This window comes from Cannabis sativa, chromosome 4 (genome assembly GCF_029168945.1).
Source record: "Cannabis sativa cultivar Pink pepper isolate KNU-18-1 chromosome 4, ASM2916894v1, whole genome shotgun sequence".
Taxonomy (NCBI): domain Eukaryota; kingdom Viridiplantae; phylum Streptophyta; class Magnoliopsida; order Rosales; family Cannabaceae; genus Cannabis; species Cannabis sativa.
In genome coordinates, this window is record NC_083604.1 from 5271282 (window position 1) to 5295346 (window position 24065).

General features: G+C 34.9%; 1 protein-coding gene and 1 non-coding gene across 2 annotated transcripts; one reads left to right on the forward strand and one right to left on the reverse strand.

Moving 5' to 3' along the window:
• Nucleotides 1-1335: 1335 nt before the first annotated feature.
• Nucleotides 1336-3210, reverse strand: LOC133036743 (uncharacterized). Its single transcript, XM_061113473.1, has one exon. The coding sequence runs from the start codon at nt 3208-3210 to the stop codon at nt 1336-1338; it is 1875 nt and encodes a 624-aa protein (XP_060969456.1).
• Nucleotides 3211-3268: 58 nt separating this feature from the next.
• On the forward strand, nt 3269-3375 carry LOC133037550 (small nucleolar RNA R71). Its single transcript, XR_009687638.1, has one exon. It is a non-coding gene; the product is annotated as a small nucleolar RNA R71 (small nucleolar RNA).
• Nucleotides 3376-24065: the final 20690 nt, after the last annotated feature.

Genomic DNA, 24065 nt, shown 5'->3' on the forward strand with positions numbered 1-24065 from the left:
AAACGAGATTTAGCATCTTTTTTCGACAAGAGATATTTCAATGCAAAGCATGATCAGTAATAGACAATTATTTTAGATCCTAACAAATAAGACCTAAACTTCTCTAATGCAAACACAACAGCAAGCAATTCTTTTTCAGTTGTAGAGTAATTCAATTGAGCTTCATTTAAAGTTTTGCTAGCATAGTATATTACATGAGGTAACTTGTTAATTCTTTGTCCTAAAACAGCACCAATTGCATAATCAGAAGCATCACACATTATTTCAAAAGGAACATTCCAATCGGGAGGGCGAATAATAGGTGCACTAGTCAAAAGGGATTTCAATTTTTCAAAGGCAACATGGCAATCATTATCAAAGACAAAAGCATTTTCTTTTCCAAGTAAATGACATAAAGGGCGTGAAATTTTGCTAAAATCTTTTATGAATCTTCTATAAAAACCGGCATGGCCTAAGAATGATCTAATTTCTTTTACTGTCTTAGGTGGAGGAAGTTTTGAAATAAGATCTACTTTTGCTTTATCAACTTCTATTCCTTGAGATGAAATCACATGACCTAAGACAATTCCCTTTTTAACCATGAAATGACATTTTTCCCAATTAAGAACTAAATTCATTTCTTTGCAACGAATTAAAACAAGAGAAAGATGGTGCAAACAATCATCAAAAGAATTTCCAAACACAGAAAAATCATCCATAAACACTTCAAGATTTCTTTCAACCATATCAGAAAATATTGCAATCATACATCTTTGAAATGTTGCAGGAGCATTACAAAGACCAAAAGGCATGCGACGATATGCAAAGGTTCCAAAAGGGCAAGTAAAGGTAGTCTTTTCTTGATCTTCGGGGGCAATGGGGATTTGGTTATATCCCGAGTACCCATCAAGAAAGCAATAATAAGCATGGCCAGCTAATCGTTCAAGCATTTGGTCAATGAAGGGTAATGGGAAGTGGTCTTTCCTAGTGACACTATTCAACTTTCTATAGTCTATACACACTCTCCACCCAGTTTGGACTCTAGTAGGGATTAACTCATTTTGTTCATTTTTAACAACGGTGATCCCGTACTTTTTTGGAACAACTTGAACAGACTAACCCATGGACCTCGTCGAAATAGGGTAAATGATCCCTACATCTAACATCTTAATTACATCATCTCTTACTACCTCTTTCATGTTTGGATTTAATCTTCTTTGACTTTCTCGGGAGGGCTTAGCATTTTCTTCTAAATGAATTCTATGCATGCACATTTGGGCTAATTCCCTTAATGTCTCCCATGGTCCAACCTATGGCCTTTTTATGTTTTCTAAGGATATCTAACAACTTTGTTTCTTATTTTTCATCTAAATCAGATGCAATGATGACGGGATAAGTGTTAGATTCTCCTAGAAATGCATATTTCAAAGTGTCGGGCAAAGGTTTAAGATCTAACTTTGGTGGTTCAGGAGTTGACTCAACATGCTCTAATGGAATACATGGTTCAATTTTGGCTTTCCATTTTTCAGTATCCATTAGTGGGGTAGACTCAAGCAAAGAATTGACATCATGAATAAAATCATCAACATTTAAGCACATTCCAAACATTTTTGCATAAGTTTCAAAAGATTCATTCATGTCCATTTCAAACATATTTTCCGTGTTAATCATGTTTACTTCATGTATTTCCTCACACTCAACAGACTTAGCAACATTAAAAACATTCAATTCAACAGTCATGTTTCCAAAAGATAATTTCAATACACCATTACGACAGTTGATAATTGCATTAGATGTAGCTAAAAATGGTCTACCTAAAATGATGGGTATTTGAGCATGAGCATTTTCAACAGGTTGAGTATCAAGAACAATGAAATCAACAGGAAAATAGAACTTATCCACTTTAATTAAAACATCTTCTATAATACCTCTAGGAATTTTCACAGAACGATCAGCTAATTGAAGTGTTATAGAAGTTGGTTTTAATTCTCCTAGACCAAGTTGCTTATAAACAGAATAAGGCAATAAATTCACACTAGCTCCTAAATCAAGTAAAGCTTTGTTAATAAAATGATCACCAATGATGCATGAAATTGTTGGACAACCAGGATCTTTATATTTCACAAGGCTTTTGTATTGAATTATGGAACTAACTTGTTCAGTTAAAAAAGCCTTTTTTGGAACATTAGTGTTTCTTTTAACAGTGCAAAGGTCTTTCAGGAATTTGGAGTAGGCAGGAATTTGTTTAATGGCATCTAAGAAGGGGATGTTGATACTTACTTGTTTGAACACTTCTAAGATGTCACTATATTGGTTGCCTTTCTTGATTGGGAGTAATCTTTGTGGAAAAGGAGCTTTTGGAATGGAAGGAAGAATTTGATCATTATCTTTTGACAAGTCATTTGTGTTGGAACTTTGAGGTTGGCTTTGGTCTTTTTCAACTTGAGGTGTGTAATCGGGTTTGGCAATTTGTTTTCCGGACCTAAGAGTTGAAATAGACTTAGCTTCTTCTTTATGACTTGGGACTCCTACTTCATATTGGCCTTTAGGATTTGGGACGGGTTGACTAGGAAATCTTCCTTTTTCTCTCTCAGTTACGGCATTGGCAAGTTGACCCAATTGTGTCTCAAGTTTGGCAATGGATTGAGATTGATTTTGCATGATTTGTTGGGTGGATTGCATGAATTGTTGTAAAGTGTCTTCTAAGGAAGGCTTTCTTTGTGGAGGGTAAGGTTGACTTGGTTGGGCATGATTCGGATTTGGCATGTTGAATTGGTTTCCTTGGTTCATTTGTGGTTGGTTTTGTCTCCATGAAAAATTGGGATGGTTTCTCCAATTAGGATTGTATGTGTTTGAAAATGGGCTATCATTTGGTTTACCATATGAATGTAATGCATTAGCCTCTTCGGAAAATGTTTCAAGAAAAGAAGGACATGATTGATCATTATGACAAGTACTAGCACAAACCTCTTTTTTAGGTTGAACATGAGAATTCATAGTTTGACTTATGACTAAGGCTTCTACTTTTCTTGCTAATTTTTCAAAAGATGTTCTCAAATCAGTTTCTTCTTTAATTTCATATTTTCCTCCCCTTTTAGGTGAATTATTTGCTCTAGACCTAGGCTCAGAATAATTCCATTGTTGTGAATTAACAGACAATTCTTCAAGAGCTTCCCAAGCCTCTTGCCCTTGTAATTTCAAAAATTTTCCGGTATGCATAGATTGAATCATTTGTCGGTTTGAAGGGGTTAAACCATCATAAAAATATTTTACAAGTCTCCATTTTTCAAAACCATGGTGGGGGCATTTTAATAATAAATCTTTAAATCTTTCCCAACATTCATAAAATTCTTCATTATCTTTTTGATAAAATTCGGAGATTTCTCTTCTTAAATTATCAGTTTTGGACATGGGGAAAAATTTGGCAAGAAATTTATTAAAAAGTTGATCCCAAGTTGTTATGGTTCCGGTTGGAAGTGAGTTTAACCAAGCTTTGGCTCTATCTTTTAAAGAAAAAGGAAACAACCTAAGCTTAACCGATTCATCCGAAAAATTTTGAAAACGAAAAGTTGAGCAAATATCTAAGAAATCTTTTACATGCATGTAAGGATCTTCTCTTTCTAAACCATAAAAAGAAGGCAACAATTGAATGATTGATGGTTTAAGTTCAAAATGAGTGGCATTAGTAGTAGGCAAAACAATGCATGATGGAGCATTAGATGCAATAGGTGAAAAATATTCAAGTAGTGTTTTTTCTTGGGCAATATTAGGTTCTTGTTCCATTATGCTTAATTTTTCAAAAACACTTTCAATTTCACCTAAAGTTACTACTCTTTTTACCAAACGATTTTTAGAATCACGTTGCCAATGATGCATGCAATGTCACAAATTTCACAAAGAAACACCAAGTAACACAAAATAATCTCAAGAAGACAAATTTCTGATGTGGAAGATCAGTTATAAACCGCAACCACAGAGCATACTTATAACACAAAGAGATTATGATTTTTTTTTTTTTTTTGTGAATTTTTAATTTTTCAATTTTTTTTTTGGTTTAACTTGTTCCCAGGCCTATTTGATTCCACTTACTCACGACTTAATAACAACTCCCCGGGGTTAATTATTAAGTGTGGATGGGAACTTTGTCAAATTTCCTTTAAGCAAAAATTGCTTATGTTGAAAGAACAAGCTTTGTTTTTAATTTTTTTTTTTTCAAGTATTTTCTTAAGCAAAGTAAATAAGATTACAACTAAATAAATACAATAAAAAAAATGACAATAACGATAGTAGATAGTTATATCAAAGTTAGGAGGCACAATATGCCATCAACTAACTATAATAATAGTAGTAGTAATAATAATAATAAGATTTTAGGAGGCACAAGATGCCATCAACTAAAACGATAAATGAAAATAAAAGCTAGGAGGCACTAATGCCATCACTAGAGGGGATATAATAGGAGGCAAAATGCACTCAACTATCAAGTATATAGGAGGCACAAAATGCACTCAACTACTAAAAAAAAAAGGTTAGGAGGCAAAAATGCACTCAACTAACAAGTATATATGTAGGAGGCACAAAATGCCATCAACTACCAATAAATATGTATATATAGTATACTATATAATATATAATATATAACAATATATATGTATAAATATGTATAACTTTCTCTTTTTTTTCGATTTTTTTTTTCAACTTTTTTTTTTTGATGAAAATGAGAAAAGAAAAAAAAATAACTAGTAGAAGAATATTACTTACCTTGTAGAAAGATTGTTTCTTTCTTGCAACTCCCCGGCAACGGCGCCAAAAACTTGTTGTCCTCAAAAGTGAGTGTTTTAATATTTATACTCGCAAGTGCACGAATCGTTTCGGAATATAGTGTTCATGTAAGTGCAAGGTCGAACCCATGGGAGTTGACTAACATCAAAAGAAACTATTTCAAACAAAATAAGAATATTCTAACCTAGCTCCAAATATTTGATAGGATTTTGGTTTTGCAAAATAAAATAAAAGACAAATAACTAAAATACTTAAGATTAAAGATGAGTGAGTATGAAAATGATTTTCAAATAAGATGTGTAAAATAAGATTATTAAGATATTAGAATCCACAAAATGCAAGTTCAATAATATTTATAAGTACATTGATTCCCAAGTTTTAGATATAGTTGAAATAAATCTCACCATATTTTCCAAAATATATTTTTCATTTAAGTACAAGTTATTTTCAAAAAGGTAGGATTTTTCTTCACTTATAAAATGTATAATTTCTAAGCATTAAATGTGTTACAATTTAATGAAACTACACAAAATCAAAGAAACTATGTTTAGGCAAAATATAACACTTATATTCTAAGAATTAGATGTAAACAATTTAATGAAAGACATTTAATCAAAGAGTATTATATTTTTGCATAATGAAGAACTAAGTAGAAATATGCTTTAACAATCAAAAATACATGATATTGAAGATAAAAAAGACATATTTTTGATAGAAAAATCCATGAACTTTATAGCACAAATGGGAAATCAACATACAAACATAAACACTATCTAGTTACATTTTGCTTCATCATCATCTTAATAATCTTGAAAAAAAGATTAGAAGCTCATAACTAGATAAAAATTACAAAAGATAAACATACTTGACATGCTCTTCAAAGTGTAAAAATGGTAGAAAGAAAATGGTAAAAATGAAGAGTGTGGAATGGAGAAGTGTTTTGGGTTGAAGAGGTGTTTAAGAGGGTGAAGAGATGTTTAGGAGGGTGAAGAGATGTTTAGGAGGGTGAATAGGTATTTAGGTGTAAGTTATGGGAGAAAAATATGGATTTTTGGCTTTTATGTGTATGAGAAAATAAGAATGAAGCAGTTAATTTAACAGCCTTTTTCTTTGTTCTCAGCATGTGGCAGCTGGCGAGCTGTGATTGGAGGAGAAGCTGACGTGCGGACGGGTGGCAGGCTGCTGTTGGATGGGCGCTGACGGAAGTGGGGACCAGGGGGCCGCGTGGCGCGAGCTGGTGGAAAGAGCAACTCCAGGCGGGACCAGCTGGCAGGGACAACTCTGACGCCCACTTGCTGCTGTCTTCGGGTGGAGCACACGCACACATGGGGGCCATTGGATCAGATGACGGACGGCCCAGATGGGCTGTTGACTTTGACCGAGAGTGGGATTTGCATAAAGGCTCATCAGATTTTCTTTTTGAAATTGTAATTTAGCCCCATTTCTTCAATATTTCTCCAATTTAATCCTTATCTTTTTCTTCTAAACACACCTAAAAATTCATAAAATTAATTAGAAAACTAAAATAAAATTAAAAATAAATACCACATAACATATTATAATAAAATAATTATAAAAACATATAATAAACTATAAAATAAATATAAGGCTAATAAATCCAAAAATAATTAAAAACTTACTCAATTAATTAAAAACTTAAGAACTAAGCCAATTTTAGCTAAAAAAATGTGAAAAATAACTCTAATTTCTAGAGTTATCAGACATAAAGAAGAACAATGTCCCAGGCTTCTAGACAATTCAAACGAAGGTGATGCTTTTGTATTTGAATCATGTGTTTTAGAGAACGACAAATCCTCCTGGATTGTTGATTCTGGATCTACTAACCATGTATGTTCTTCATTGCAGCTGCTTGAAACTTGGGAGAATCTTCACCCAGATGAGTTAAAGCTTAAAGTTGGAAATGGCGAGTTGGTATCAGTTAAAGCAAGAGGAACAGCCCGAATCAAGTTTAATTCTAAGAAGTTTTTACTTTTAGAGAATGTTTTATATATTCCTAATTTTAGTAGAAACTTGATTAGTGTTTCATGTTTACAGACACAATTTTATATATTGAATTTTTTGAGTTCAAATTGTTCAATTTCTCGTAATGGATTTCATATATGTGTTGCAAACATGGAACGAGGGCTTTATGTTTTAAGACCTGATACTCAAATCTCACTAAATACTGAACTTTTCAATGTAGCTAAACCTAGAAGCCTTAAGAGAAAAGAGATTGATAATGATGATCAAACTTATCTATGGCATTTACGTTTAGGTCATATAGGTTTTGATAGACTCAATAGGCTAACCAAAGACGGTCCATTGAAAAATGTCGTCTTAGGAGAACTGCCAGTCTGCGAGTCTTGCCTAGAAGAAAAAATGACCAAACGTTCTTTCTCTGCAAAGGGAGAGCGTGCCAAAGAACCCGTAGGGTTAGTACATTCAGATGTTTGCAGACCGCTGAATGTAAAAGCCAGAGGAGGTTATGAGTATTTCGTCACTTTCATTGACGATTTCTCTAGATATAGTTTTCTTTACCTAATGCAAAAGAAATCTGAAACGTTTGAAAAGTTTCAGGAATTTCATGCTTTGGCTCAAAACCAATTAGGTAAAACATTAAAGATCTTGCGAACTGATAGGGGTGGAGAATATATGGATATGCAGTTCAAAGATCATTTAATTGAACTTGAAATTGAATCCCAATATACTGCCCCAAGCACTCCACAGCAGAATGGAGTTGCAGAAAGAAGAAATCGCACTCTCTTAGAAATGGTTAGGTCTATGCTGAGTTACTCAACTCTGTCTACGTCCTTCTGGGGATATGCTATTCAAATGGCAAACGACATTTTAAATGTTGTTCCATCTAAAGCAGTCCCTAAGACACCCGTCGAACTATGGAATGGTCGCACACCTAGTTTGCGCCATTATAGGATTTGGGGGTGCCCTGCTCACGTCTTAAGAAAGAAAGAAGGCAAACTGGAATCGCGAACTGAGGTTTGCATGTTTGTCGGAAATTCTAAAGAGACTAGGGGTGGACTATTCTATAGTCACAAGGATAACAAAGTGTTTGTTTCTACAAATGCTACTTTCCTTGAAGATAACTATATGAAAGACAACAAACCGAAAAGTGAAATTGTATTAGAGGAAATGCTCATAAATACTGTTCCTTCAAATGTACCACATTCTTCTACTCAAGAAGAGGAACATCCCACTCCCTCAGTTGTAGCAACTGAGAAAACTACTACTAAAGCTCCTGTTCAGAAGGTCACCACTCCTCGTCGTAGTGGGAGGGTTTCTACAAAACCATCTCGTTATGGCTTGGATGGTGAAATCAATATGGTCGTTGGTGACGGTATTGATGACGACCCATTGACCTATAAACATGCAATGGCAAGTCCGCAACGGAAGCGATGGTCAGCCGGTATGGATTCAGAAATGGATTCCATGAAAAAGAACAAAGTCTGGGAATATGTAGAACCACCTGAAGATTTTCGTCCAATTGGATGTAAATGGGTCTACAAGAAGAAAAGAGGTGCTGGAGGCGAAGTCGAAACTTTTAAAGCTAGACTGGTCGCCAAGGGTTATACCCAAAGAGAAGGTGTGGACTATGAGGAAACTTTTATTCCTGTTGCCATGCTCAAATCCATCCGAATTCTTCTCTCCATAGCTGTCGCTTTAGATTATAAAATTTGGCAAATGGATGTCAAGACAGCCTTTCTTAATGGGCTTCTTGAAGAAACCATCTATATGGAGCAACCAGAAGGTTATGTTCTTCCTGGGCAGGAGAATAAAGTTTGCATATTAAATAGGTCCATATATGGGCTTAAGCAAGCTTCTCGCTCATGGAACAAAAGGTTTGATGAGATCATCAAGACTTACGGCTTTCATCAGAATGAAGATGAACCTTGTGTTTACCAACTCAAGGAAAACCAAGTAGTAGTATTCCTGGTCCTTTATGTTGATGACATTTTGATCATTGGAAACAATGTCAAGAAAATGACTCACATCAAGGAATGGCTTGACACTCAGTTCGACATGAAAGACTTGGGTGAGGCAGCCTATGTTCTTGGTATCTAGATTGTCAGAAACCGGAAGAACAGATCCCTTGCTCTCTCTCAAACAGCTTACATTGACAAAGTTCTAGAGAGATTTTCCATGACCAATACCAAAGGGGCAAACATGCCCTCTAGACATGGTATCCGTCTATCTAAGGAACAGTGTCCTACTGATCCTCAAGAGATAGAAGACATGGCAAAAATTCCTTATGCTTCTGTAGTTGGAAGTCTAATGTATGCTATGCTATGCACTAGACCTGACATCTGCTATGCAGTTGGAATCGTGAGCAGGTATCAGTCAAATCCAGGAAGGGTACATTGGAATGTTGTTAAGTATATTTTGAAATACTTAAAGAGTACAAGAGATTATGTATTAGTCTACAAGGGTGGTGCTTTAAATCCCTTAGGCTATACAGATTCAGATTTCCAGGGATGTCTTGAAGACAGGAAATCTACATCTGGGATGGTGTTTACTCTTGGGGGTGGAGCAGTGGTTTGGAGAAGTGCTAAACAAACTGCGATTTCGGATTCTACCATGGAGGCAGAATACATAGCTGCGGCTGAAGCAGCTAAAGAGGTTGTCTGGCTTAGGAAGTTCTTCACCGCCTTGGTGTAGTTCCCGGAATGGAAAAGCCTCTAGTCCCGCTTTGTGATAACACCGGAGCTATAGCCAACAAGAAGGAACCTTGGAGCCACAAGAGAAGTAAGCACATAGAAAGAAAGTATCATATTATCATAGAATATGTGGCAAGAGGGGATGTACTGGTGGAGAAAGTGGATACGCAGGATAACTTGGCTGATCCATTCACCAAAGTCTTGGCAGTAACTTCATTCGAAAAGCACCGTCAGAATTTAGGATTAATTGAAATGTACTGATTTGTTTTATATTAGTGCAAGTGGGAGTTTGTTGGGTTTTATGCCCTAAATAAAACTCTGTTTCAATGTAATCCAGATTATTCAATATCAATAAAGTAACAGAAGTAATTTTTCATTCACTTGTGTATGTTTTGGTTCACTTAATCAATTGCTCGTCTATTTGATTTATAAATTCATCCAAACCCCTTTCACATACTTGAACATGTTTATTGTGTTGTCAACACAGTGGAAAATAAACATGACTATGTGAATAAAGTATTCCTAGATTTATCAGAACACTGGGTTTCACTGATATGACAATCTACAACAGAGTTTACTTACATTTGGAGAAATGTTATGTTCTTTCCAGAACATAGGTTAAAGTAAAGCTCAGGTTGGATGCATGGAGTATGCATTGGAATGGACCGATATTGAACTTTGAATTAGATTTTGAAACTTACCGTAAACATCTATTCAATTCAATATCATAAGTTGATCCTAGATCACACGATCGAAATCCTGATATGGTTAGGCTTAATTTCAAGAGTGTTATTCGTGTTCTTTGATTTGTTAGTTAAGCCTAAATCTTTAGTCTGGGCAATACATACATTTTGGGAACACGGTAGTGCGATTGAGTGGGAGCGCTAACATAAATATGGAATCTATAGCTTCTATCTGGCGAATAGTAAGCAAAGGGTGATTTCCTTCGAGCTTAACCAAACGAGATAAATGATTGAGTACTCATTTCACTTAGTTGAAATATCATTTATACAGGGTTAAGTGTTTTAAGGATAAAATACATTGTAGGGTGTTACGGTAATTTAAGTCCCTTTACAGTGTAGATCATCCATATAGAGGATCATTGATCACATTAGGATTATAACAATGGATAACTAATAATGTGTCTATATGGTGGAACATATAGAGCATTCTATATACTGAGAGTGCAATTTGCGTTCTATGTGTGGATTCAACGAAGAATTAATAAGTCAGTGAATTTAAGTGGTAAATTCTAGATCTGCTTATTGGAAGCTCGGATATATAGACCCATGGTCCCCTCACTAGTTGAGATGATATTACTTGTAAGACTCATTTAATTGATTTTAATTAATCAATTAAAAATTCTCAAGATGGACTTGTCTATTTGAGAATTTATCACTTATTAAGGGCAAAACAGTAAATAGAGATTTTGAAGGGCATATTTATTAATTAGGAAACTTTAATTAGTTTCATTATTAATAAAATAAATGATAATATATTATTTGATAATTAATTTTAATTATTAAATAATTAGATTTGTCATTAATGTGGTTGAACAATGGAATTGGCAGTTTTTCACAAAATAGGAAACTATCAGTATAGGAAAAGGAAAGTTAGAAAAGTGGCAAGCCTTGTTTCCACAATGCCTAGGCCGACCACTTAGCTTCCTTTTCTCTTTGATTTTTTCAATTCCAAATGTCAATCATAGCCCTTGGTGGTCTTCTATAAATAGAAGGCAAAGGCTTCAGAGTTGCATACAACTGTACATCCTTTTCCCAGCATTATTCTGAAAGAATTTTCTCTCAGAAAATTCTCTCTGAGCCGCCACCCTCTCTCTCTCTCTTCCTTCACTGTTTCGAAAAGTATAAGTGCTAGAGTAGCGCCCACACACATCATGTAATACCTCAATCATAGTGAGGAAGGCTGTGTAGAATTCAGAAAGAACAAAGAAGGACTATCAGGCTCAGATCTTGATTATACTCTGCTACAGAAAGGAATCAAGGGTTAGAGATCTGAGTGGGAGGAGACATATATTCCGCTGCAATCACTGTAAGATTTCTGATACTCTTATGTGTTTAATTTCATATCGTTTTTAGAAGTTCATATTTAGGTTGTTAAATCAACATACTTGTGAGTAGATCTAAGTTCCTGGTAAAATAACTTCCAACAGCAACTAGTGTCAACAAAATATTTTCTAGATCAAAAATTTTAAAAATGACACAAATATTCAAGCAATATATTAGTGACAAGTCAATAAGAACTATACAAAATTACCTTGAATAAATTTAGAGTTGTGAGTGTGTGCACCAAACTTGAACCTTTCTTACCGCAAACCATAACACATAAAAGCTTTCGAAAACTGTACCAAGTGGAAGTCTCAACTCCATTAGCCTCACAGGTCATTGAAAATATTTATATATGGCTAAGGTATTCACTCATGGAGTTGGAAATTGAAAAGTGAGCACTCGAAATGGATAGATCAATTTAGGACAAACATTTGAATAAACATTGAAACAAAGATAGGTGTTATGAATTATTTGGACAAACCACTGTAAGAGTACCACAAACCAACTTTTCGGGATTTTTGAACGAAAATAGACAATCTTTTACATTTGTTTTTCTAGGAACCAAAATAAATGAAAAATGAAATACTACAAACTTTTTTTCTTTTTTTTCTTTTTTTTTTAACAAGAGGCAACATGTTGGATATGATGATGGAAATGTTGCTCTTGTATTTTCTTTCTTTTCTCTTTTTTTGTTTTTTTTTGTTTTTGCACATAAAGAAAATAATTACAAAAAAGCTCCTTAATAAGATTTGTCTATAAAAAATGTATCCCTTAAAGCAACATCCAATCAAACCCTAGTAACAAGTCCAAAATAATTATAACCACTTCGAAGAATCAATGAAAATTCAAAAGTTGTTTTCTCAAATCTTGCCACTCACAAAAATATGAACACTTAAACTTGGCAAATTTTCTAAGCAAATATGTGCTAACAAACATCTTACCACAAAATTTGGCATGTGCATTTTGTAACTCTAGAAAAATTCTAAGCAATAAAGATAGTAAAAATTGGCTTGAAAATAATATTTTACAAGAATAAATGAGTAATTTTTGAAAAATTTGACCATAAAAATAGTAATATGACAAAAATGAAGAAACATGCTTGAATATGCTTACCACCCCCAACTAAAATCAGACAATGTCCTCATTGTTTAAAAAATATATACATGAAATGCATGAAATGAGAACGCTGATAGAGTGAGCCAATAAAAAATGACATGATATTGATTCTTAGAAAAATAAAACTAAAGGAAGAAATAAACTAAAAAAATAAAATAAAAGTTAAAATATATCAAAAATAAAAGAAAGTAAGGAAAGATAGAACCTGATTAGTCTTGGCAAACCGGAGACAAGTCTCCTCAGGTGGGCTTACCAACTCAATATTCTTAACTATCCAGTATCAAAAATAAATTTTCCTTTATTCCCGGCAACGACGCCAAAAATTGATGTCGCCCAATTAGTTACACTGCGGTCGCGGTAGTAAACGGGCTATATGTCGTATCCACAGGGAGGTAAATTACCACTAAAGATTAGTATAAATAGAAAATGATAGAAATGTGAATGAACTAAAAAAAATAAAAATGATGAGATGAGAAAGTTGATCAGATAAAGAGTTTGGTAAGGTAGAATTGTAGTTATGCAAATCCTATTCTAATACCGATATTAATTCAAAACACAGTTGCAATTCTACACCGTTAATTACAACTGGAAGATATATATAATAAAAGCGCAAATTAATTAATCTTGCATAAATTGAATTTCACCTTTAACTTGACAGCATATCATATTATATATCATAAATCGACAAAATACCACTATTGGCAGAATGCAGTAAACGACATAAAATATAATAAATATACCAAAATATTAATAGCCTAACTTACATAAGAAAAGCATGACTGAACTTATATAAAAGATACTATTAACTTTGGAAGAAAAATTAGAAGATGAAGAACAATTTAATAAAAATGAGATATGGAGATGAAACACAAAAGAATCAATATCAATAATTAAAATAAGAAGTACAAAAGCTACACTCTAATCTCACCAATATTACTATTCTAATACACTCATTTTTGTCACTAAAATAAGTATAGATAAAATAGTAATAAGAGAGAAAAATATAATGACAAAATAATTTTCTACTCTCTTTAAAATCGGATACCCCGTTTTCATTAATTTTTGGGTCCTATTTATAGTGAAAGCCTCCTCTCAAAGTTGATATTTTTTGTGTATAATGTATTGAGTTAGTGGCATGGATTTCTCAGCAAAAGGAGAACATGGATCCGCGCATTAACAGATGGAGAATGTGGGAATAGTTAGTCACGTTTGTTGATGGAGAAAATTGGTGTGTTGGACTCGGTCAACATTTGGCTTCAACTCACGTAGTCCCATAAAATATCTTAAGAAAGTGAAACCCAACTTTAGATTGAAAATTAATGGGTGTAGGTATGTATGTGCATATACATATGTATGTCTTCAAGTAAAAGGCCACAAAGTCATTCCTTCATGTTGGGCTTTTGTACACTTGGGGCTTAAGAATTTATTTTCGCTTATAACAATGTACTCAAATCTGAAAAATATCACAAAATTAAAATAAATTAAATATCTCCACTTAAATAAATTTTACTATTAAAAAATAAGGAATATTTAATTTATATTAATTATATGTGCATAAATAAGAACTTAAAATATACAAATTTGAGCCGTAATCAACTAGCCACCCTATTAATGAGTGCACTAATTGGAGAACTCATAATAACACCGGGTGCAATAACGACGTTCTTCTCCGAAACACTCGAACACATTCTGACTCGAGGCTCAAGGATTCTGTGTTTGATAGAATGGGTCCTCGAGTAGGAGAAGATCTTTGTAATAACTTAAATTGAAGAATAAATAATCAAGATAGATTCATCCTGCCCTAAAAGGATCAATCAAGGGCGCAGGATAGGCCAATTCTTGCCAACCCATACAGCCAACATCCTGTCAACCTAAGAGAAGAGTTGGCCAAACAAAGGACAGCCAGAGTTGATCCTACAATGCAACCACAAGTGGATCAACTCAAGAGCCTTGTACAAGGCCTGTCCAGCCCAAAGCTTTCTGAGCTGGAACTTGACAAGGCTCAAGGATCGCTTTTCTCTACGTGCATAAATGTGTTGCCCCTACCAACCAAGTTCAAGATTTCAACTTGGAAAATGTATACTGGAAAGAAGATCCTTTGGCTCATATCAAATACTTTGAGATCTAGATGGATCTGCAAAGGGTGATAAACAATGTCCACTGAAAGATTTTTCCAGCGACCTTATTTGACACCGCACAACAGTGGCATTTTAAGATGTCCCCAGGGAGATTTGATTCATGGGATGCTTTCACTATTGACTTTTACACTCAGCTTTCATCCTCTAGACAAATATCGTCTCAATTGGAGGACTTGGTTGAAATAAAATAAAGGTCGGGAGAATCTTTGAAAGACTATATCTAAAGGTTCATGACTGAAGTCACAAAGGTCAAAGGTTTAACAAAAGAAGGGCAGTATACAACCATTTTAGGAGGTATCCTACCTTGGGTGACCTTTGGAGAGACACCAAAAAAATATCAGCCAACAATATGAGAGAGTTTTTGGACTGTGCTGACGGTTTCATAAAACTTGAAGAAGCTGTCTGACAAGTGCAAATTAGCGGGCAGAAAACAACTGCTCCCAACAACACACCTGCCACAACTGGGGCTAGTAATGCTGCTCAACCCTAAAATAACAACAATAATGGATGAAAGCACAATAATACATTATCCAACCAAGTAATTGGCAAGAAGGAAAAATTTAATAATCCCATTGCACAACAGTATCCTTGGGAAAAGGAAGAGAAGTTCACATGCTTCACTGTCCTAACAGACACTCCCAAAACTATCATAATGACCACACAAGCCATTGTTCCGCATAAGAAGCCCCTCCAATGAAAAAAAGACATCAGTAAGAGGGATCCCACCAAGTTGTGTCGATTCCATAAAGATTTCTGCCATGACACTAATGAATGTAAGAACTTTAAGGAAGAGATCGAGTTCTTGATAAGAAGGAATAATGCCCAACTATGTTGGTATGTTTAACCCGACCAAAACTAGGCACATGTCCAACAAAATAACGACATGTTGCCCCCACCGGTTGCTGGCCATTTATAGGTCATCATCAGTGGACCCCACATCATTGGGGATTCAAACAAAGCATTGGATAGATATGCTCGTACTCTTTGCACGAGTAGAGAAATGAAGTCCTAGATGTAGAGGAAAGAACTCTAAAGCAGCCAAAAGTAGAAAAGCATGCCATCACCTTCACTGAAGAAGATGTTGCCCATGTCAGATTTCCCCATAATGACCCTCTAATCATAACTACCCAAATAAGGAATATGACGGTAGCGCACTGCATAATGGATGATGGAGCCTCTTCCAACATCATCTTCAAGACTGTGTATGAGAAGATGGAGCTTTATTTGAAAGATCTAACACCCTATACACAACTTATGTACGAGTTTTTGGGCCAAGGACTGGCTCCTCTAGAATACATATGATTGCCATTGACAATCGATGAAAGTCCCGCATAGACAGTCATAACCCAATTCATAGTTATTGATGTGGCATCTACATTCAATGTCATGATTGGGCGACCAACCATGTATGACTAAAAGCAGTCACATCAATTTACCACATACGCATCAAGTTTCAAACAAAGCATGGTGGCAGGTGCCTAAGGGGATACCAACAGTCTGCTTGACAATGTTATAGCATCGTTCTGTCCAAAGCAAAAAAAGGAGGAACTGCCTGCCAAGAGCTCAAATAGTGAGTTTGGCTAAGGGCATTGAGGGTCTGCCCAAGGCGAGGAGACAAACATAGATCCTCACTTTAGGAATCCTACAAATAACTTTAAACTAGTGGAAGAATTAGAAGAAGTAGAGATCGACCCCCCATGCTGGCCTAGAAACTCAAAATTAATCGCAGTTTAGCGCCAGAAATAAAATTTGAATTGATCAAATTTCTAAGGGTTAACCTTGATATTTTTGCTTGGTCGCATGAAGACATAGTGGGAATCGATCCATTAATAGTTTCTCACACCCTTAATATAGGTCCAAACTTCCATCCAGTACAACAAAAACGGAGGTTCCTACATAAAGAGTGAGCACAAGCATTGAAGGATGAGGTTGAAAAGATGCCTGCAAATAGCTTCATCATTGAGGCATTCTACCATGTTTGGGTTTCCAATCCCGTATTGGTGCCCAAACTAAATAACAAGTGACGAGTTTGTATCGATTTTACTAACTCATTAAGGCATGTCCAAATGATTATTTTCCACTTCCAAGGATTGACCAACTTGTGGACACCACAGTTGCTCATGAGATCCTAAACTTCATGGATGCCTATTTAAGTTACAGTCAGATCAAGATGTATCTGCCTAACTAGGAACACACAAGTGTCCTAAGAGGTGTAGGCTTGTATTGGTACATGGAAGTCTATGTGGACGACATGTTGGTCAAGTCCAATAAGGCTAGGGGCACATAAAGGACCTAAACGAGTGTTTTAAAGTCCTTTGAGGGTACAACATGAAGCTCATCCCCCTTAAGTGCTTGTTTGGAGTCAACTCGGTCAAGTTCCTTGGCTTCATAGTGAATGTCTAGGGAATCAAAGTGAATCCTGAGGAGATTCAAGCTCTTTTGGACATGAAACCGCCCACGAATATTAAGAAGGTATAAAGTTTAACTGGCTGAATAATAGCACTAAGCATATCTGTATCAAAGTCTACAGATAAGTGTGTTTCTTTCTTCAACATCCTCTAGGGAAATAAGAAGTTTGAATGGACAGAGGAGTGTTGCCTTTCAAGAATTAAAAAAGCAACTAGCTTAACCTCCCATCCTGTCAAAACCCATAGATAATAAAGAACCAGGAATACACCTAGAAGTTATGGAATTTTTTGTAAGTGCAGTCCTCATTCAAAGTTTGAGTTTGTAGAGGTGATGGGTCAACTATTTTCATAGTTGAATCGGTAGCCATGGGAGGCTTAGTGCTGGACGGTGTTTTCAAACTATGCTTGGCAAAAGATTTGTTCGAAGGGGGATCAGAGCACCCTCGTCCACAACCTTGTCTGCAGCAGTCTGGGCACCAGTGGTCGAGTCGACAGTCAGGGCCTCTTGGGTAGGAGGATCCTTCTTAGAAGACAGGGCATTTTCTCTTTTTAGGTTGGTGAGCCCCACTTTTGAACCTTTACTAGAGACTCCTGACTAGAGGACTCAATACCCTTTCTCTTGCCAATCCTTACAAACATCTTGGATGACATAACTACATAGAAAATGAGCAAGACTTAAAAACTTCAATTAAATAAAGATGAAAATGTAAGAAAGTTAACAAGAGAGTGTTCGTACTATCCACACCCTCAACTATCCGAGGGGCATCATCGTAAAGCATATTGTGAGCTCTTCATCATCCAAAGACACTTCCACCAAATTTACCTCTACCACTTTCTTCCTTTTACCCTCGACGATAGGCGTAGGAGGGTGTACCTCCTCAGCCAAATTTTCATCTATCTAGATGTTATATCGACGATCAAAGTGAACGAGAGGAGCATACTCCTTTGAGTTGGACTTTTCCTTTCTAGTCTGGGGATGGATATGAGTCTTTTTCCTTTGACTTGAAGGATTTCTTTTTGCTTGTCGCAGAGGGATAGAGACCGTACAAGTGAAAATATTCCTCCATAGCCAAAGTTGAAAGATTCCTACCCTCCTCTAGAAGTTTGAGCATCTGGTGAGCTCTACTCATAAGCTCTAAGGTGGGTGGTGGTCAGATAATGGCATGGTATGCTAAAACTAAAGATGCCTCGCTGAAACGTCTTTTGCAAGAAAATAATCCTAGGCAAACCCTTCGATCTTAGTGATGTCTTGGGTGCCAGTCAGCCACTTGCAGTCAAGAAGGGAAAAGCAAAAGTACCCCGAGTTGTGGTTACAAGGGTTAGATTTGGGATCAAAAAACCAGTTGATCTCTTGAGGAAAAGGCTCCCCCAACCTTAATGTGCATACACGACGTATAATGCCAACAAGTATTTCATATCCTTCAGGTTAATTTGGGTTGGGCAGATGCTATAATAATCAATCAACCACCCTTCTAAAGTAAGGGTTGAGATGAAGAATGACCCCTTAGTCAGTATTAGGCTTGTTGTACCATGCACAAAGACCTACCCTTGGGGTCATTGGCTAGTTGAGTTGGGAGCGAGAGGAAGATGGTGACGTCCAGAAAGGCCACTAGCATGGATGTTGTTCAACCACTTAACTATTATTGGATGACTCGGTCTGCCACATCACCTTCGACTTGGAAGTTGGCTTAAGGACCAGTGGCCTTCGTAAGGTCCTCCTCCATATAGTTCGCCCCTAGTTCGAGGCACCATCCAGAGGGAGAAAGATGCATCCCTTCAGAGTTAAATCCCCCATCTATTTTTGGGGGAGATCCTTCCTCCTCGTCTTCCTTAGAAATTTCCTAAATTTCTAGATCACCATATTTGAGGGTTGCCATGTGCCGACCAATATGAGGATCCTTGGCAAGAACTTGATGAGTAGTTTATTTTGTCTGAGCAAGATTTCTTCTACATGAAGGGATAGACTTGGACTTATGTTGCACAACAGTTACTGCTAGGTCAATCGCGGCTAACCCCTTGGTGTTGAACTGGTTTCCTAGAAGGAAGGGTATCTTGCGTGCCTGATCGGACAATATATGTCCAAGAAGTGCGGAAGAATTGCCTCTAGCCCTTTGTCAATTCCAGATGTGCCAACCATAATTCTCGCCATTGATCTGGTCAAAATAGTTATGATGTCGAAAGTTAAACTCAGAAGAGTCACTTGACAATCCTTCCTCAGATGATATAGAAGAAACTGAAGATTCACTCGAAGATGATGACAGACTATCAGTGCGAAGAGTCATGTTATTTTCGAGCAATAGTTTGAGTAGGTCGTCGTCAATTTAATGTTCTCCTTCCCATAATTTAGCATAGTCCATCTACAAAATAGGAAGGACAGAGGTGAAGCACTGAATTGCACGGAAATCATTTTCTCAAGAAAACACTTTCAATACGCTGACCAGGAAAAATGAAGATCTAACCGCATAATTCTTGTCTCTATGATGGGATTTCGAAAAAAAGGGTTTCTGGATTTAAGGAAAATCCAAATTCATACGGTGTAGAAAAAAAAAGAAGACAAATCGTGCAAAGTTAAACCACTCGTGTCTGATTTAATCCCTAATAAATGATGATGTCATCTCAAAGCCATTCATCACAAAGAATCTCTAAGTTCAAATGAGAAACGATGGTACACACATATTCCAAAAAAATGAGCAAAATATAGGATTCAAAATTTATAATAAATTTATGCAAGAAAGAGAGCAGAAGACTTACTCACTGTTTGAGTAGAAATATTGAAGAATAAAGCCTCTTAAGTCATTTGTGTGGAAATTTAGAGCAATTTGGGAAATATTTTGAAATCAAGAATGGGATATTTTTCTTGCTATGTTTAAAAATTCTAAAAGGTTAAATGGAACATGAGAAGGGTATTCATAGGAAAAATAACATAATAAGAAGGGTTTTTGGGAAATAAAATTGAAATAATTATGTTTTCCCTCCAAAAAGCCCAAAAGCCTCCACTTTCAATAAAATTGTCTCAAAATCCGTGTAACCGTTAGACACATTTCCCCACACACGATTCTCTGTGTGAATAATTATTATAACTGGAGATTTGAAAGAACTTGAGGAGATTTTCTTTAGGTAGGCACAAACCCTTAGGATTTGGATCACGTGAGGGAGACACTAGTCACTTGGCTGTCCAAGAAAGAAATCAGAAGTCCACATACGACCAAATGGTCTTACAAGGATTTAAGGCAAATGTTATCCCAAAAATTTACCCAGGTGACGTGACATTAGTTGGAGTGACATGTGGCAAAGAATGCACAATTGGTGGTCATTTTGAACCATATCATGTGATCACGTTGCTTAGCTAATTACGTTATCCAACCAGTGGCACCCAATTGGTAAGATTTCACAAAATTCTATTGCTAAGTATTTGTAGGGCAATACTCTGATTGGCCCTACCGACTAGTAAGGCTTGACTGAGTATATTCAAGATCCAGTAAATCAGCCTTTGAATCCCTAAAGAATAGGTCATAATGGTTCACTGCAATCAAGGGATTCAGGGAATAAACAACCGTTATTGAATATTCTGTAATTATTTATAACCCTATAAATAGTGGATCATATTCACTGTTTAAGGGGCCATATTCTAGACTTTCAAGGTAGCTATTACACTATAAAAATATTATCTGTAATACTTATAAAAGAATATTAGGAAACTCGTTAGACCATATTCTTGCGATCTTGGTATATTTCAAAGAAATACTAAGTAAGGGGAGTAGGTCATTACTAAATTTGGGCCGAACCTCTATAAACACTTTGTGTCGTTTGTTGTTTTTTCTTGTTATTAATTATCAAGCATTTTCATTGTCGTTTAATTGACTTTGCACCGTTGACTAAAAATGAAGTTAACATGTATAACTAATTATAATTGAGAGGTTAATTTTATTTATAATTAGCTCAAATCAAGATTTTATTTTTTTTTTAATAATAATTAAAAGTTATTCTTAAATAGTTTTTTTAATGTATTATAATTTTTAGGCTAATTAGTAATTTTCCTCCCTAAACTTTCACATCTACTAAATCGTACCCCCTGAACTTTTTTGGCCATTAAAAATTCCCCCCGAACTATTGAGATTGTTAAATTTAAGGACTTTTGTCTAATTTAATTCAATTTTACTGTTTCAGTGATTGTTTATGTACTAAACCATGCTCCCCAGACTTTGATATCTACCAAATCATGCCCCTCAAACTTTGATATGTACTAAATCATGCCCCTTGAACTTTCATCCATGTTAGAATTTTTTTACTAAAATTAGACAAAAGTCCTGAAATCTAACAATCTCAATAGTTCAGGGGAAATTTTTAACGGCAAAAAAAGTTCAGGGGGCATGATTTGGTACATGTCAAAGTTCGGGAGGAAAAAATTACTAATTAGCCTAATTTTTATTGCAGCTAATGTTTATTATATGTGGTATAATAGAAATATTTGTGTGTTTAAATCTATATGTAGTTTTGTTTTGATAATTTATGTTCACGTTAAGCAAACTTTAAAGGCCATAGGAAAGGTATGGTCATTTAAGCAAAATAGATGTTGAGGTTCTTTCTGTGTATAATAGTATGTGACCATTTGTGTTAGTGTGTTCGTGTTGTGTTGAAATTCATATATAACATCTATATATTTGATTTGAACACGATTTATTTAATAACTAGGCAAATAAACCGCGCTTTGCGCGGTTTTGTAATTTTTTTTGTAAAATAATTTAAGTTTTTAGTAATAAAAATTTAAATGTATAGCTAACTAAATATTTTATTCTTTTAATGCACATAACCGAATAATAAATTTTATATTTATCTATATATATATTGTTAATAATTTTTTTTTACTACCTATTAAAAAATATAATTTTTGTTATGTTTAGGTATTTATGAAATAAGTACTATAATTTATGCTAAATTGAAAGATATGAGCTGCATGTACCTCAATAAAAACATGTAGTATAATGTGTAAAAGATTTTTAATATAAAATAGTAATGTATATATATATATGTAAAGAAAGCCATATAATTTTTTTTAAGTAAATAAGTGATATTTACATTATATGAAAAAAACAAAAACAAAAAGACCAAAAGAAAGCACTATAATATATATGTACGCTTTTTTAACTCTACAAACTCTTTTAGACTTCCCATAATAAATATATTGTGGCATTCATATAATAGTGGAAAGTTGGCACCAAAGTTTTTGTGAGGAGAAAATGAAGTCGAATATATATTCTTATATAGAAAAAATGAAAATTTTGTATCTTAACAAATATTAACCAACATATCCTTATACCCTGAACAAAATAGAAAGAATAGTATTAATAACATTAAAACAAACTAATCATTAATAAAAGTAAAAAAATTATCTAAAAATATGAATTATATATGTATACATGTATTAAAATTTTAAAAATAATAAGAGAATATAAAGACATGAGTGTCATAATATGGTAAAGAATACAAATTTCACTTCTCAAAATTGTAAATTAACATCAAACCTGAAATGAAAACCAAACCCACATTCAAGCAAATAAAATTCAAAGATAAAGAGAAAAAGTGGAGCAACAGTGTAGAATGAGGCAGAAAATAGCCTTACATGTAATTGGAACAGCGAGATCGTGAAGTAGAGAAGTAGCCTTACAGGTGATTTGCAATGGGATTGAATGAGATGGATAGATGGAGAGACAAAGAGAGACTGATGGGTGATCACGTTACTCAATTGGACTATATATAATTAACAATGTGTGTATAGTAACAACTTAAAAGGAGAAAAAATGAGAAGATAGAAAATTAGCAATCCTAAAAGGAGATGATGCCACTTAACCTTACTTAACAATAGGATTATATAAGTATATAGATTGTATCAAAAAATAAAATTCAAACACAATCTGTTTATTAGGGGTGTTCGTGAAGTGGGTGGTGCAGTTTTTGACTATGTTTTTCAAACCAACCTGCACATGTAGTTTTTCCAATTTCTCAAACCGCACTTGCACCACGAAATTAAAAAACCACAGAAACCGCACCGTAAAAAATAGTGCAGTGCGGTGCGGTTTTTGCGGTTTCTGTAGTTTTTGACTATTTTTTTCAAACCAACCCGCACATGCAGTTTTTTCAATTTCTCAAACCGCACCCGCACAACGAAATTAAAAAACCACAGAAACCGCACCGCAAAAAATGGTGCAGTGCGGTGCGGTTTTTGCGGTTTCTACAGTTTGGACTATCACTAATAATTAAACTATTACAAATACAATAAAGTTTGAGCAACACTTGTCAAAAATACTATAAGGCTTGAAAATAAATATGATTTTTTTAAGTTTCAACAATACAATAATTAGTGGGCTTTGGGCTGGACATTCACATATTAGACCTACATAAATATAAAAATTGGTATTTTTATTATGTACAGTGCGGTGCGGTTTGAACCGTATATTAACAATTCAAAACTGCAAATTGCATTACACGGTTTAGGAAAAATTCAAACCGCGATCGCACCGCAAAGAATTTCAAACTGCATTTTTTTTTACGGTGCGGTGTGGTGCGGGCGATTTATACGATTTGATGAACACCCCTACCGTTTACAAGTAGATTGACACGACACGAATCATGTAACCTGTTTAAAAAACCTTTTTAATTTATTAATGACATGTTTAACACGCATATGGTCCATTTATAATTTGTTAAATTACTAAAGTAGGTCATTAACGAGTTAATTTTGTATTAGTGTGTCAATCGGTTTGTATTAAACGGATTAGACGAGTCAATCGGAACACAACTTGAACTCATTTAAAGTAAATTCAAACTTACATTTCGTGTAACTTTTGAGTTGTATTATCGTGTTTGACCCGCTTTCATGTTCTATAGTGGTTAGTAAATTATTTCTTT